Source organism: Nerophis lumbriciformis, linkage group LG12 (assembly GCF_033978685.3).
Source record: "Nerophis lumbriciformis linkage group LG12, RoL_Nlum_v2.1, whole genome shotgun sequence".
NCBI lineage: Eukaryota > Metazoa > Chordata > Actinopteri > Syngnathiformes > Syngnathidae > Nerophis > Nerophis lumbriciformis.
Window position 1 is genome coordinate 19,748,905 of NC_084559.2, and position 15,725 is coordinate 19,764,629.

At 41.3% G+C, this 15,725-nt stretch overlaps 1 protein-coding gene across 1 annotated transcript in view; it reads right to left on the bottom strand.

Annotated features, from left to right (window-relative positions):
- LOC133623085 (netrin receptor UNC5D-like) overlaps positions 1–15,725 on the bottom strand; it is a 163,440-nt gene that overhangs the window by 50,840 nt on the left and 96,875 nt on the right. Inside the window, exons 10-11 of the mRNA XM_061986044.1 lie at positions 11,081–11,266; positions 1,696–2,052 (exon numbers count right to left, since the gene is read on the bottom strand). Coding sequence (XP_061842028.1) covers positions 1,696–2,052; positions 11,081–11,266 — 543 coding nt within the window. The remainder of the gene's footprint in view (positions 1–1,695; positions 2,053–11,080; positions 11,267–15,725) is intronic.

Consider the following 15,725-nt stretch of genomic DNA (forward strand, 5'->3'; position numbering starts at 1 on the left):
TGACTTATTGCACAGGGATACAGCTTGGCAAGATAGTGATGTGCCATGGGTAAGACGTCCCAATAAATGAGGTAATTAACTTGATGAGGAGAGAATCAAAGCCTAATTATAAAGACAAGAAACAAATCAATCTGGAAACACGCAGACTCGTACAGGAATGGAACAAACAAACAAAAAGGAATATTGTACGAGCAGACAGGACAACGGAAACAGTTGGTTATTCCTAGTGATTTAAAGCCATACTTGCCAACCTTGAGACCTCTGATTTCGGGAGGTGGGGGGCGTGGTCGGGGGTGGGGCGGGGGGCGTGTTTGGGGGCGTGGTTAAGATATATATATAAGAAATACTTGACTTTCAGTGAATTCTAGCTATATATATATATATATATATATATATATATATATATATATATATAAATAAATAAAAGAAATACTTGAATTTCAGTGTTCATTTATTTACACATATACACACACATAACACTCATCTACTCATTGTTGAGTTAAGGGTTGAATTGTCCATCCTTGTTCTATTCTCTGTCACTATTTCAGAACACACACATTATACAAATATACATTATAAAATCAATAAGAAAACGGGAGCTCTAATTTGGGAGTCTGAATTAGGATCAGAAGTTCCTATATAAACATTGCGCACTCACGTCGCCTTTTTGTATTGATTACTGCAGCTGTGCACTGGATTCATTCACAAATACAAACTACAACTCACAAACACTTTAGAGTTAGGCTCCACCATCAGAATGTGTACTTGAACTTATAAAGATCACATGGATATTATTCAGTGAGTTGATTCACCAAAACTAACCTGTTATACAGGAGGAAAAAGCACACAGGACGTTTCAATTGTTCACAGACTGGTCGCGCTCATCAGAATGACAAGACACTTCCGGTCTGCAGGTGATAGCATTCAATTGGGAAGAAACGCCCTACTGCCCCCTACTGACCAATGTGAATACTGATAAATGTGTAATGACAGCTCCAAAAACGAATTCAAACCACAAAATAAAATAAATAAATCTACACAAAAAAGCGACACATTATGGGTGGGTCACATATGCATGTACAGTAGATGGCAGTATTGTCCTGTTTAAAAGTGTCACAACATTGCTGTTTACGACAGACGAACTGCTTTACGGTAGACGAAAACTTGACTGCTGTTGTTGTGTGTTGTTACCGCGCTGTGAGGACGTTAATGAAACTGCCTAACAATAAACCCACATAAGAAACCAAGAACTCGCCCTCGATCATTAGCTGTTTATATTGTGGGAAAGCGGACGTGTGAACAGGCTGTCAACACGTCACTCAGGTCCGTGGAGCTGAAGGCCACACCCCTCCAGCTCCGCTTGAATTTCGGGAGATTTTCGGGAGAAAATTTGTCCCGGGAGGTTTTCGGGAGAGGCGCTGAATTTCGGGAGTCTCCCGGAAAATCCGGGAGGGTTGGCAAGTATGTTTAAAGCCGACTGTGCTAAAACACCTGCATGATGATATGGGTCATGTTGGGGTGGACAAGTTTGTTCAGACAGATTGTATTTACCATTTTTGCAACGTGGTATAGAAGACTATGTAACACACCAATGCCAGTGCATTAAGCGGAAAAAGCCAAGCATCCCAGAAGAAGCGCCGATTTTCAAACTTATCTCTGCTGATTATCTCCATTTGGAACCAAACTCCTACTCACCAGTATTAGGTAGAACCAGTCGTCCTCCAGTGGAACCAAACACACCAGTGGTCCTCAGCTGCTCTCTACAGGTCCTCAAAGGTTCATTGAAGGTGAGCGCACCTGTCTTGTCTATTGAGCTGCAGTAATCCCGCCTCTGATCCTGTGGGAAAGCCCCAACGGGGGCTTTGGCATGGAACTCTGTCCCTTCTGCTACACCAAGTGAGACCATAAGTGAGTTTTGCACTTTCACCTTGATGTCTGGAAAGGGGTCAAAAAGTGCTTTGTCTGCACCACCCTGGAGGCACAGGGGAGTGTTGTAGGCGCGTCCCACACTTAAATCTACTTGTATGGACGAGTTGAGAAGCAGGGGGTTGCCTGTAGAGACATAAAATACATGTCATCTAAACCTGTACAACACTTTGCACACCCAAAAAGGTCAAGTTAATTTTGTTTCATTTTCATTGCATTTTCTACTCGCACTTGTGATCCATAAAACAGCATAGCATTTCCATCTCCCGGAGAAAAGGTAGGGAAAAAAAGACATTAAAAAGAACTCAACATCAATGTGCAGAGTAAAATCAATTGAACGGACTACAAGTAGAAGACATTATGTTTTTTTACACAGTGTCTGTTCATTAATCATTTATTTTATACATTATTTATTGTATTGTTGTTTCTCCTGTATTTATTATTACAGAAATTAATACATATTTTCGGAGCCCCTAAAGGGACATGGGGAATTTTTTTTTTTTAGATACTGTATGTATCTCGTGCGCACGAGATATGTATCTCGAGGGTATTTCAACAAGTAAACAGTACAGTAAGTACTTGATGTTGATATATGTAATGCTCATAATGGTATTCTAGTAAAATACGCGTGTGTAAATATCCAACCATTAATTTTCTACCGCTTGTCCTTTTCGGGGTCGCGGGGGGTGCTGGCATACTTGCCAACCCTCCCGATTTTCCTGGGAGACTCCCGAATTTCAGTGCCCCTCCCGAAAATCTCCCGGGGCAACCATTCTCCCGAATTTCCACCCGGACAACAATATTGGGAGCGTGGCTTGAAGGCACTGCATTTTTTCGTCCTCTATAACCTGTCGTAACGTCCGCTTTTCCTCCATATAAACAGCCATACAGGTCACACTGAGAGTGGCCGTATAAACAACTTGAACACTGTTACAAATATGCGCCACACTGTGAACCCACACCAAACAAGAATGACAAACACATTTCGGGAGAACATCCGCACCGTAACACAACGTAAACACAACAGAACAAATACCCAGAACCCCTTGCAGCACTAACTCTTCTGGGACGCTACAATATACACCCCCCCGCTGGTCATGAGCTTTTATAACCGAAAGGACAAGATCACGGATACAAGCGGCCGTAATGAGTTTCCTCCGCCGGGTGGCGGGGCTCTCCCTTAGAGATAGGGTGAGAAGCTCTGAAATCCGGGAGGAGCTCAAAGTAAAGCCACTGCTCCTCCACATCGAGAGGAGCCAGATGAAGTGGTTCGGGCATCTGGTCAGGATGCCACCCGAACGCCTCCCTAGGGAGGTGTTTAGGGCATGTCCGACCAGTAGAAGGCCACTGGGAACGCCTCGGGATTCCCCGGGAGGAGCTGGACTAAGTGGCTGGGGAGAGGGAAGTCTGGGCTTCCCTGCTTAGGCTGCTGCCCCCGCGACCCGACCTCGGATAAGCGGAAGAAGATGGATGGATGGATGAATGGACGTTCAAAAGATACTAAACTATCACCATAATCCATCTTTTGTGATGTACAGCCAGCTGAGCGCCTGAAGGACAAGTGAAGGACAGTAGGTTGGCCAGGAGGGTTTAGGGGAATGGTTTGTAAATCAGGGGAGATCTTCCGCTCCCAGTGTGGAAGCAAACGCCTGAAAAGTGGCGCCTTCTTCTGCGCTAATGAAATGTGAGGATGATGCCACAACAAGTCAGGAGTGCACGCCATCGATCTGGCAGATGAAGGCGCCGCTTTCCGAAAGACCTGAAGTCACAGTGTCCTTGCTGCCCAGCTGTTGCCGGGCGAGGGTGCAAGGTGGGAGGCTAATGTTGTTTTATTTTTAGGGGAATCATTAATTACAGAACCATTTGTGGAGGGTTTTTTTTATATATATTTGGGGTGAGCTTTGATTTGTGTTTGTGTGTATTATGCCACCAAAAATGCCTTTGAAGTACAATATGTACGGAAAAAACATGTAAAGAAACAGACACATTTAGCATTTCTATATTTAAAAAAAGATATATTTTTCACTTTAACAAAGTGGTACCTCAATTTACAAGTGCCCCTACTTAAGAGTGTTTTGACATAAGAGCTGTACATTGGCTTATTATTATGCTTTAAAATGAAGGCACAAATTAGAGTTACAAGCATCCCATTTTACTTAATGCCATGAACTTTTTTCCAAAGTATTCACAGTCTTCTTTGTGGAGTTTGCATGTTCTCCCCGTGACTGCATGGGCTCTCTCCAGGCACTCCGGTTTCCTCCCACCTCCAAGGACATGCACCTGGGATAGGCCACTTCCACCTCCAAAGACATGCACCTGGGGATAGGCCCATACCATCTCCAAATACATGCACCTGGGGATAGGCTCCTCCCATCTCCAAAGACATGCACCTGGGGATAGGCTCCTCCCACCTCCAAGGACATGCACCTGGGATAGGCCCCTTCCACCTCCAAAGACATGCACCTGGGGATAGGCCCCTCCCACCTCTAAAGAAAACCAAGGGATAGGCCCCTCCCATCCCCAAATACATGCACCTGGGGATAGGCTCCTCCCATCTCCAAAGACATGCACCTGGGGATAGGCTCCTCCCACCTCCAAGGACATGCACCTGGGATAGGCCCCTTCCACCTCCAAAGACATGCACCTGGGGATAGGCCCCTCCCACCTCCAAAGACATGCACCTGGGGATAGGCCCCTCCCACCTCCAAAGACATGCACCTGAGTATAGGCCCCTCCCACCTCCAAAGACATGCACCTGGGGATAGGCCCCTCCCACCTCCAAAGTCTGGCACCTGTTCTCAAATCCCTTCACTGGCTTGCTGTTCCACTGAGGATTGAATACAAAGTCTCCCTACTAACCCACCAGTGCCTCCATGGAAATGCCCCCCTCTACCTCAAAGAACTACTCACCCCCAAATCCTCCACACGACACCTCCGCTCCGGGCAGGCTAACCTCCTCCAACCTCCGAGGACAAAGCTACGAACAATGGGAGACCGGGCTTTCTGCTCTGCCGCTCCCAGTCTGTGGAATGCTCTCCCTGACCACCTGAGGGTACCACAGACTGTGGATGCTTTTTAAAGAAGCCTTTTCTTTTTAGATATATGCATACTAGTTCTAGCTATTTGGCTGTTCTAGTTTTTATTTTTATTTATTTGTTATTATCTTTTTATTTTTATTAATACACTGTAGCACTTTGAGGTTGTTTACTCAATGTAAAGTGCTTTTTACAAATAAAATCCATTATTTTATTATTATTATTATTATAGGTTGATTGTCAACACTAAATGCTCCCTAGTGCGTGAATGTGAATGTTGTCTGTTTATGTTGGCCCTGTGATGAGGTAGCGACTTGTCCAAGGTGTTACTTGGACAAGTCTTGTATAGGCTCCAGATCTCAAGAGGGACAAGCGGTAGAAAAAGAAATTGGGGTACATGCCATTTTATTGTTTTTCAAGGAGTTTTTCTAATCTAAACGTTAGTTTTTCTTTCAAAAGCAAAGTCGCATGTCAAAATGCTAGTGTTTTACCAGCCAAACACAGATTCAATTTATTAAAATGTATTTCAATGGGTGACGCTGTTTTTGAGGTATAACTGCGTCACAGAAACTCACAGTCTAAATGCTGAAATTGATCATCTTGGAGAACATTTTCTGTGTGCAACTGGCTTAACTCCACCTTCTTCAACCTTGGATCAACACTTGCAATAAAAATGAGTTGTAAGACATTGATTAGTTTGAACAGTGAGGACACTTCCCTTCTCTCTTTCTCTACCATCCTTTGATGGTAATCAAAGAGATGGGAAGATAATAAGCTAAATAGTACATGGGAGTAGGGTTGTACCGGTACTAATATAGTATCGCGGCACTAATATAGTATCGCGGCACTAATGAACCAAAAACGGTACTTTACTCTGTTTGAAACGAAGCAGTTCACCATATTTTTTTTTTACAGGAATGATGGTGTGTCGTCACGTCATGACGTTGCTGGTTCACACACACGGAGTACTTACAAGCAGACACGGTGTGTAGACAGAAAAAGGAGAATGGATGCATTTTGACTTAAAAAAACAATGATAAAGGTGAAGTTATAACACTGAAACGTGCTTTAAGACATGGCTGGATCGACACCCAACATCCACTGTAATGATACCAGGTACAAGAGCGTATCTAGTCGATACTACTATGATTAAATCAATATTTTTTATTCATATTATATTCATAAACTCAGGAAATATGTCCATGGACACATGAGGACTTTGAATATGACCAACGTATGATCCTGTAATGACATGGTATCGGATCCACACCTAAATTTGTGGTATCATCCAAAACTAATGTAAAGTATCAAACAGAAGAATAAGTAATTATTACATTTTAACAGAAGTGTAGATAAAACATGTTAAAACAGAAATTAAGCAGGTATTAACAGTAAATCAACAAGTAGATTAATAATAAATGTTTACAGTTTGTCCCTCATAATGTTGACAAAATAATAGAATGATAAATGACACAATATGTTACTGCATACGTCAGCAGACTAATTAGGAGTCTTTGTTTGTTTACTTACTACTAAAAGACAAGTTGTCTCGTATGTTCACTATTTTATTTAAGGACTAAATTGCAATAATAAACATATGTTTAATGTACCCTAAGATTTTTTGTTAAAACAAAGACAATAATGCTATTTTTTGTGGTCCCCTTTATTTAGACAATATTGAAAATGTTGGTACCGGTACCAAAATAAATGGCAGGCACTGTGGCCATTTGTGGCTTATTTTTTATCGGATTGCAAAATTAAAATTAAACGAAAAGAACAGGAAAAAAATACAATTGAACAAAAGCCATAATGTAACGGAAAAAAAGCTTAGTAGTACACACCAATACTATATTGTAGCCTTTAAAGAAAAAAACAACAATTCCCAAGAGCCCCTCTGACCCATTTGTTTCCCAGTCCACTCCCTACTTTGAAGTAATGTTAAAATATCATCTTGAACCCAATATCGTGTATCGTCACACCCTGAACATGAAGTACTTTTGATTTAGGTTTATGTGACATTAAAGGCCTACTGAAACCCACTACTACCGACCACGCAGTCTGATAGTTTACGGATAACGCCGTAGAATGCACCCCCTGACTGTTGTGCCGGATAACACAGCCGGTGTTTCATTGTTTACATTCCCGGAAGATGACAGTCAAGCTTTACCATTGGCCTGTGGAGAACTAGGACAACAGAGACTTATACCAGGAGGACTTTGAGTTGGATACGCAGACGCGGTACCGTGAGTACGCACGCAGCTGCGGCTTCCAAACATTTGATCGCTTGCCCGTACGTGCGTGCTGCTATGTGCATGTCACGTACATAACTTTGGGGACTTTGGGGAAATATATGTGCTGTATGAACTTTGGGGAGGTGAACGGTACTTTGGGCTGTGGGATTGAGTGTGTTGTGCAGGTGTTTGAGTTGTATTGGCGGGTTATATGGACGGGAGGGGGGAGGTGTTTGTTATGCGGGATTAATTTGTGGCATATTAAATATAAGCCTGGTTGTGTTGCGGCTAATAGAGCATATATATGTCTTGTGTTTATTTACTGTTTTAGTCATTCCCAGCTGAATATCAGGTCCCACCCGCCTCTCACAGCATCTTCCCTATCTGAATCGCTCCCACTGCCCTCTAGTCCTTCACTCTCACTTTCCTCATCCACAAATCTTTCATCCTCGCTCAAATTAATGGGGAAATCGTCGCTTTCTCGGTCCGAATCGCTCTCGCTGCTGGTGGCCATGATTGTAAACAATGTGCAGATGTGAGGAGCCCCACAACCTGTGACGTCACGTGCATATCGTCTGCTACTTCCGGTACAGGCAAGGCTTTTTTATCAGCGACCAAAAGTTGCGAACTTTATCGTCGATGTTCACTACTAAATCCTTTCAGCAAAAATATGGCAATATCGCGAAATGATCAAGTATGACACACAGAATGGACCTGCTATCCCCGTTTGAAAAAGAAAATCGCATTTCAGTAGGCCTTTAAAAAAATAACATATCTCACTAAAACAAAAATGATCTGCCCCTATGGACAATGGCACAGGATTACCCTATACTGCCTACACCCAGGGTTGCAGCCCTCTGCAGCTGACATTCAATCACTGCTGAATTTCTCCCCATCGGTCAAGTTCAGAAACATCACATGATCACATTAAGAATGGGGCGCCAGAAATGGAATGGCAGTGGTGAGTAAGTGCAATGTAGCTCAGGTCTAATGGCTTAAAGGGTAGCTTTGGAATTGGATGTCTGATTAAAAATCATTCACAGGCAGAAATCAAGTGGAGGGACAGGTTCAGAATTAAATTGCCTCCAATAGCGTTCCATCCCAAAGCATTGACGGATTTTATTAGTACGTTTTGTAGCTTTAAAAAAAATTAATGTCTACATTTTAGTATGTTGAATATGATGAGGTTATAATGAAATACATGAACAACTTCTTCCAGACCAAAGTTGGTTTTAATAACGTTCTGCCCAGGTGATGGAGAACAAGGAAAGGAGTGATTGAGGCCAGTGGCCAGGGAAGAGCTGGCCTATTTAAAGAGGATTGATGAATGTGGTCATCACCAACCTTGCTTCTACCCTCACATCTTAGGCCCCCGTTTACACTAAGCCGGTTATCCAGGGTAAATCACACCGAGCCTTATCCGTGTCCACACACACAATGCCACCGTTTAAGACCCCTGCACCCCTCCGTCCGCCGGTGCAACGTGACCTGGTACGCAGTTTGCGGAAAATGCGCAAGTCATAGTCACCTCCAGGGTTGCTTTGTGTGCAAGTTCTTAAATGTAACTTATCTGAACAATATCCAGTGTTGTGGTATTTCAATTAACTGGAATCCAGTGTGCTGTGGGGCCCTATTGTAGTAAGACATTTGTTGACAAAGTGGTGACCCTCGCCCCATCCTTGTTTGTGAATGACTGAGCATTTCATGGAAACTTCTTTTATACCCAATCATAGCACCCACCTGTTCCCAATTAGCCTGTTCGTCTGTGGGATGTTCCCAATAAGTTTTGATGAGCATTCCTCAACTTTCTCAGTCTTTTTTGCCACTTGTGCCAGCTTTTAACATGATGCAGACATCAAATTCCAACTGAGCTAATATTTGAAAAAAATTTGCTCATTTGGAATTTCCAGTTCAAACGTTAAGTATCTTGTCTTTGCAGTCTATTCAATTGAATATAGGTTGAAAAGGATTTGCAAATCATTGTATTCTCTTTTTATTTACCATTTACACAACGTGACAACTTCACTGGTTTTGGGTTTTGTATTTAAACTTTAACTGCTGTGGTCATTTTGTGATTTTTACGATTGGTTGTATTGACTTTGACTTTATTTTTTTATCTTTTTAAACATACATGTTGTATTGATTCTGGTAATAATATTATTATTAAATAAATAAAAACACACACACACATACATATACACACAACACTCAGAATGTACGTACGCACACAGATTCACAAAACCATGCTACACTTGTATGCACTTTTCTCAGTAACAATCACACATGCAGTGAATTGTGCACAGAAGAGTTCCCGGTGTCCCTCCATAATCATCCATAAAGGATCTCATGAATATGGTAATGATAACAAGGAGCTTGTGTTGGACTGTCAATGAAGGAAGTCCGAGTCAGCAACTCCAAAGAAGAGGAGGATATTTTTATAATGTCCAGCACCGATACAAGATGTTGTTTAAAGGGGTAAGTAAAGTCCTATTTGATAATAATAACAATCAGAATGGCAATATTTAACCAATCATAATGTCTGCTCCACTGAGACTGAAAACTGTTGTCTTTGATTACAAACCCCGTTTCCATATGAGTTGGGAAATTGTGTTAGATGTAAATATAAACTGAATACAATGATTTGCAAATCCTTTTCAACCCATATTCAATTGAATGCACTACAAAGACAACATATTTGATGTTCAAACTCATAAACTTTTTTTTTTTTTGCAAATAATAATTAACGTAGAATTTCATGGCTGCAACACGTGCCAAAGTAGTTGGGAAAGGGCATGTTCACCACTGTGTTACATGGCCTTTCCTTTTAACAACACTCAGTAAACGTTTGGGAACTGAGGAGACACATTTTTTAAGCTTCTCGGGTGGAATTCTTTCCCATTCTTGCTTGATGTACAGCTTAAGTTGTTCAACAGTCCGGAGGTCTCCATTGTGGCATTTTAGGCTTCATAATGCACCACACATTTTCAATGGGAGACAGATCTGGACTACAGGCAGGCCAGTCTAGTACCCGCACTCTTTTACTATGAAGCCACGTTGATGTAACACGTGGCTTGGCATTGTCTTGCTGAAATAAGCAGGGGCGTCCATGAAAAAGACGTTGCTTGGATGGCAACATATGTTGCTCCAAAACCTGTATGTACCTTTCAGCATTAATGGCGCCTTCACAGATGTGTAAGTTACCCATGTCTTGGGCACTAATACACCCCCATACCATCACAGATGCTGGCTTTTCAACTTTGCGCCTATAACAATCCGGATGGTTCTTTTCCTCTTTGGTCCGGAGGACACAACGTCCAAAGTTTCCAAAAACAATTTGAAATGTGGACTCGTCAGACCACAGAACACTTTTCCACTTTGTATCAGTCCATCTTAGATGAGCTCAGGCCCAGCGAAGCCGACGGCGTTTCTGGGTGTTGTTGATAAACGGTTTTCGCCTTGCATAGGAGAGTTTTAACTTGCACTTACAGATGTAGCGACCAACTGTAGTTACTGACAGTGGGTTTCTGAAGGGTTCCTGAGCCCATGTGGTGATGTCCTTTACACACTGATGTCGCTTGTTGATGCAGTACAGCCTGAGGGATCGTCTTGTTAGTAAACACAGACACGCCCCCGCCCACACACACACATACAAACGCAGCGCGCCTCTTCCGCAGCGCTCCAATAAAACACACTCAGATCTTCTCAGTTTCTAGCCAATACTACATAAAAAATAACGTAAAATAATGCAATAACGCATCATGTAGTAACGGTAACTGAGTTACTGAATATAAAAAATAACGCGTTAGATTACTAGTTACCGCCGAAAGTAACGGCGTTACAGTAACGCGTTACTTTGTAACGTGTTAGTCCCAACACTGGTTTTCTCACCTTGTCCGGCAGTCTTGAAGTTGAAAGACTGGAATCCACCAGCGAGTGCAGAGGAATCAATGACATCCTCACCGTATCCACTCGGATGTTTCCTGTACAGCATGATAACCACTGCCAAAATGCCCACGGCAATAATGCCAGCTCCCAGGCCTGAGTATAGAGCCACGTCATTGGAACGGTCCAGACCTAAAATACACAACGGGAATAAAACACTACAGTACAGAACCAATTGCAGTTAAGACAGCAATAATTGAATGTGGACATTCAAGGGCAAACACTGGCAAGACAGCTGCAGGATGTTTGCATTAAATGTGTGTGTACTTTGGTAAGAGGGAGCAGTTTAATTGGATTTTGCACATGCTGTTTTTCCGTTAAACCTACTCAGTGGCCTTGTGGTTAGAGTGTCCGCCCTAAGATCGGTAGGCTGTGAGTTCAAACCTACCGATTTATTAGTCATACCAAAGACTATAAAAATGGGACCCATTACCTCCCTGCTTGGCACTCATCACCAAGGGTTGGAATTGGGGGTTAAATCACCAAAAATGATTCCTGGGCGCGGCCACCGCTGCTGCTCACTGCTCTCCTCACCTCCCAGGGGGTGATCAAAGGGGATGGGTCAAATGCAGAGAATAATTTCGCCACATCTAGTGTGTGTGTGTGACAATCATTGGTACTTTCTTTCTTTAGTTTATTTCGAACATGAACACACTTACATCATAATACATCACACAATTTCATATAATTTCATTTTACATCATGCCCGAAAAGGAGTAGGAAGAAGCAAAGCTTATTTAATCCTACCCCTTTCTCACTTCAAGCGTTTACAAATATATAGAATCATTTACTGACCTTTTATATAATAAAATAACATCTATGAATGAAATGAAATGAAACTTTAACTTTAACTTTTACAGGTTACGCGTCATGGACCTTAATCCATGTCTATATACAGTATACAGTATATATTTATATGAATACAAGGTCTGTCTTCGACGAAGGATTGTCACTGTCGAATCTGAATAATTTTTCACTATCAGTCGAATCTTTTGAAAGAGAGCAATAAACATACTCTAATGATATGCAGTTGTGTATATTTATTAGTCACTATGGGTCAGTGACACCACATCACTGTAGATCTAGTCACTATACTGTGATTCTTTCAAAGTTTATTAAATTAAATTTAAGGAATACAGGCCTCCATTGATAACCTGACTCTCGCCAGATCCTTGTAGTTCGCCGAGCTCCACATCTGTGTGTTTTGTCCTTATTTTGTCCATGAAACCTTTAGCACTAGTAATCCATGATCTGTTAATGCTCCCACAAAGTCTGTCATGATTAGTGGTAGCGAGCACAAGGCACTCTGCTCACTATGTTGTTGACGGAAGTAGCTTTCATTAGTTACCTACTCAGTGGCCTAGTGGTTAGAGTGTCCGCCCTGAGATCGGTAGGTTGTGAGTTCAAATCCCGGCAGAGTTATACCAAAGACTATAAAAATGGGACCCATTACCTCCCTGCTTGGCACTCAGCATCAAGGGTTGGAATTGGGGGTTAAATCACCAAAAATGATTCCCGGGCGCGGCCACCACTGCTGCCCACTGCTCCCCTCACCTCCCAGGGGGTGATCAAGGGTGATGGGTCAAATGCAGAGAATAATCTCGCCACACCTTGTGTGTGTGTGACAATCATTGGTACTTTAACTTTAACTTTAACTTTACGGTTAGAAGTTACCAGGGCCTCACCTGCCGTCATGGAAAGAAAAAAATGTAAAAAGAAAAAACAATTATTAAATTGTTATATGTATCCAGTGATTATACTATAAAGTTATTTTCCATTTAACTTCACCAGTTTTAGATTATTTTTATTCAAAATCGCTGAATTTTCACATTTGCCGTTCAAATACTGAGAAGAGACGGTGCGGTGAACAGCAGCCAGTCGAGGCGCGTCAGTCAGTGCCTCAACATGGACGGACTCGGCTAACTGCTGGTCTGCTGTGCAGTGAGACCGTATTGCTATATGAACTATATTATACATTTCCATAGTTTAGTTAGCTGAGGTATATAATGTACAGTGTATTTTGTCAACAACTGTATGTGTGTAACGTATTTCTTGTGCTGAGCGATCATAAAACTGCTGCGAAGACGCACTGGCTGAGGCACGCGTAACCACGCCTCCTGGTGCTTAAGACACGTTCGCCGCAGACTGCACCCACCGACGGGAACGCCACACCAACAAAAGCCCACACCCAAACCCTCCACGTGCAAGACCGAATCCACCCAAAAAAAGTCACTTAACAAGAAGCCAAAAAGTGCAAAAACAACAATGCTCGCGCTGGAGGAGCCGTGAACGACTGCAAGGACACTACATTAGGTACACCTGCAGACTGCAGCACGGATTTCATATTTCATTCATTCACAACTCCACCACACCGAACACCACTGTACCCGCACTTATAAGTAAAGGTAAGACCATAATAAAGTTTTTTTTTATTAAATGTGCTTTTTTGTGTGCTACAGTTTGTATGTGTAAAGTTAAAGTTAAGTTAAAGCAGGGGCGTCACTAGCTTTTAAGGACAGGGGGGGCTTTGCCCCCAGGAGATGCACAGGATGCGAGCGAATGTTACGCACGAGCACAAAACTTCACAAACGGCTAACAAAGACTTAGAAATTATTCATTGTTATTATTATTATTTAAAAAAAATGCACGGGACGAAATGAAATGCTCCCTGGGACGATGGCTTTTAACCATATATTTTCTTTTTCTTTTTATGTATTTATTCATTTTACATTTTATATTAAATGTCTTGGTTTTTCCTCCCTCTGAAAATCCTATTAAATGTTTAACAAGCCATCCTATAATAATAAAACAGCTATTAATGTAACAATACAATAAAACAAATATATTTAATGATGTTTTTTTCATTATTTTAACAATAGGCTTAGGTATATTACTTTATATAGATTCTACAAGAAACACAAAACTTAAAAAATAAATGATTTACAATTGCACACACAAGGTTTTGTGCAGCTTCACTCATTGTAAAGGAAGAAAATGTGCTTCGTACACTTGCAGGACCGCAAGCAAGGTCGCAGAGAAAATGCGGGCTGGAATTTGAGTGATGTGGGCATTTTCTATATGAACAAGTGGAATGGATTGGATACCGACGCACTAAAGGGGCTCTCTACCTTACGCTACGAAGTGGGGGGAAACTGAGTGAATAATAACAGGTTATATGATTATTTATTTAAACTCATATTTGGGCCACTTTATAATGAATATGTCGGCATTTATTTGTAAAAAAAAACAAAAAAAACCACCAAATTATTTAGGGGGGCTTAAGAATATTTTAGGGGGGCTTGAGCCCCCCTAAAATAGGCCTAACAACGCCAATGAGTTAAAGTACCAATGATTGTCACACACACTAGGTGTGGTGAAATATGTCCTCTGCATTTGACCCATCCCCTGGATCACCCCCTGGGATGTGAGGGGAGCAGTGGGCAGCAGCGGCGCCGCGCCCGGGAATAATTGTTGGTGATTTAACCCCCAATTCCAACCCTTGATGCTGAGTGCCAAGCAGGGAAGAATGCTGGTATGAGCTTGTAAACATAACCCGTTAACTGCTGCCAATCAAATGGTGAATAAGATACTCTTTAGGGTTCATATGTTTGTAAATCTGACTGTGATGAAGTCAGTGCCTCACCAGTCATGAACCTCACCGCATGTCACTGGAAGTTACGGTAATGCTTAAAATGACCAAAATACTGTAAATATTACATGTTGTTACATTACACTGCAAAAACTGAAATCTAAGTAAGATTAAATATCTCAAATAAGGGTAATATTTGCTTATTTTCTGTCTGATAAGATCATTCATCTCACTAAGCAGATTTTATGTTAGAGTGTTTTACTTGTTTTAAGTGTTTTGGTCCTAAATGATCTCAGTAAGATATTACAGCTTGTTGCTGAGATTTGATGACCTATATTGAGTAAAACATGCTTGAAACTAGAATATCAACTGTTGCAAAGCTGTGTCATTAACACTCACAAGTATAAAACTACTTTTCTAAAGTACCGGTAATCAATTCTTACTTTAAGCATGAAAACAAAAATCATGATGCCGAGCGCATATCATTATGTCAAGATAATGGCACTAGCATTTACTTAATTTAAGAATATTTTTCAACATATTGAGCAAAAAGGTCTTTTTTTTTTCTACCAAGAAAAGTGCACTTGTAATTAGTGAGAATATACTTATTTTAAGGTATTTTTGGGGTTCATTGAGGTGAGCTAATTTTACTTGTTTTGGAAAGTCTTGACAAGCCAAATTTTCTTGTTCTTTTGGCAGATAATTTTGCTTAGTTCAAATAAAATACCCCTCATTTTTGTATTTTTTTTTCTTGTTTTTGAACACTGACTTTTTGCAGTGTACATAAACACTTACAACTTGTAGTTAAAGCATTTTTGGAGTTTTTGTGAGTTTTTTTTTTGGAATAGAGAATTGTCTTTACTTGCATTGTTAAGGAGTGCACATGTGACCCCGGGCAACAAACCCTGCTTCAAAAAGCTGTGCACTACAAAACGTTCTAATTACAGTCATTAATCATGACTTCCTCATATTGATAAAAAAAGAATCAGCACAATTTGTTTT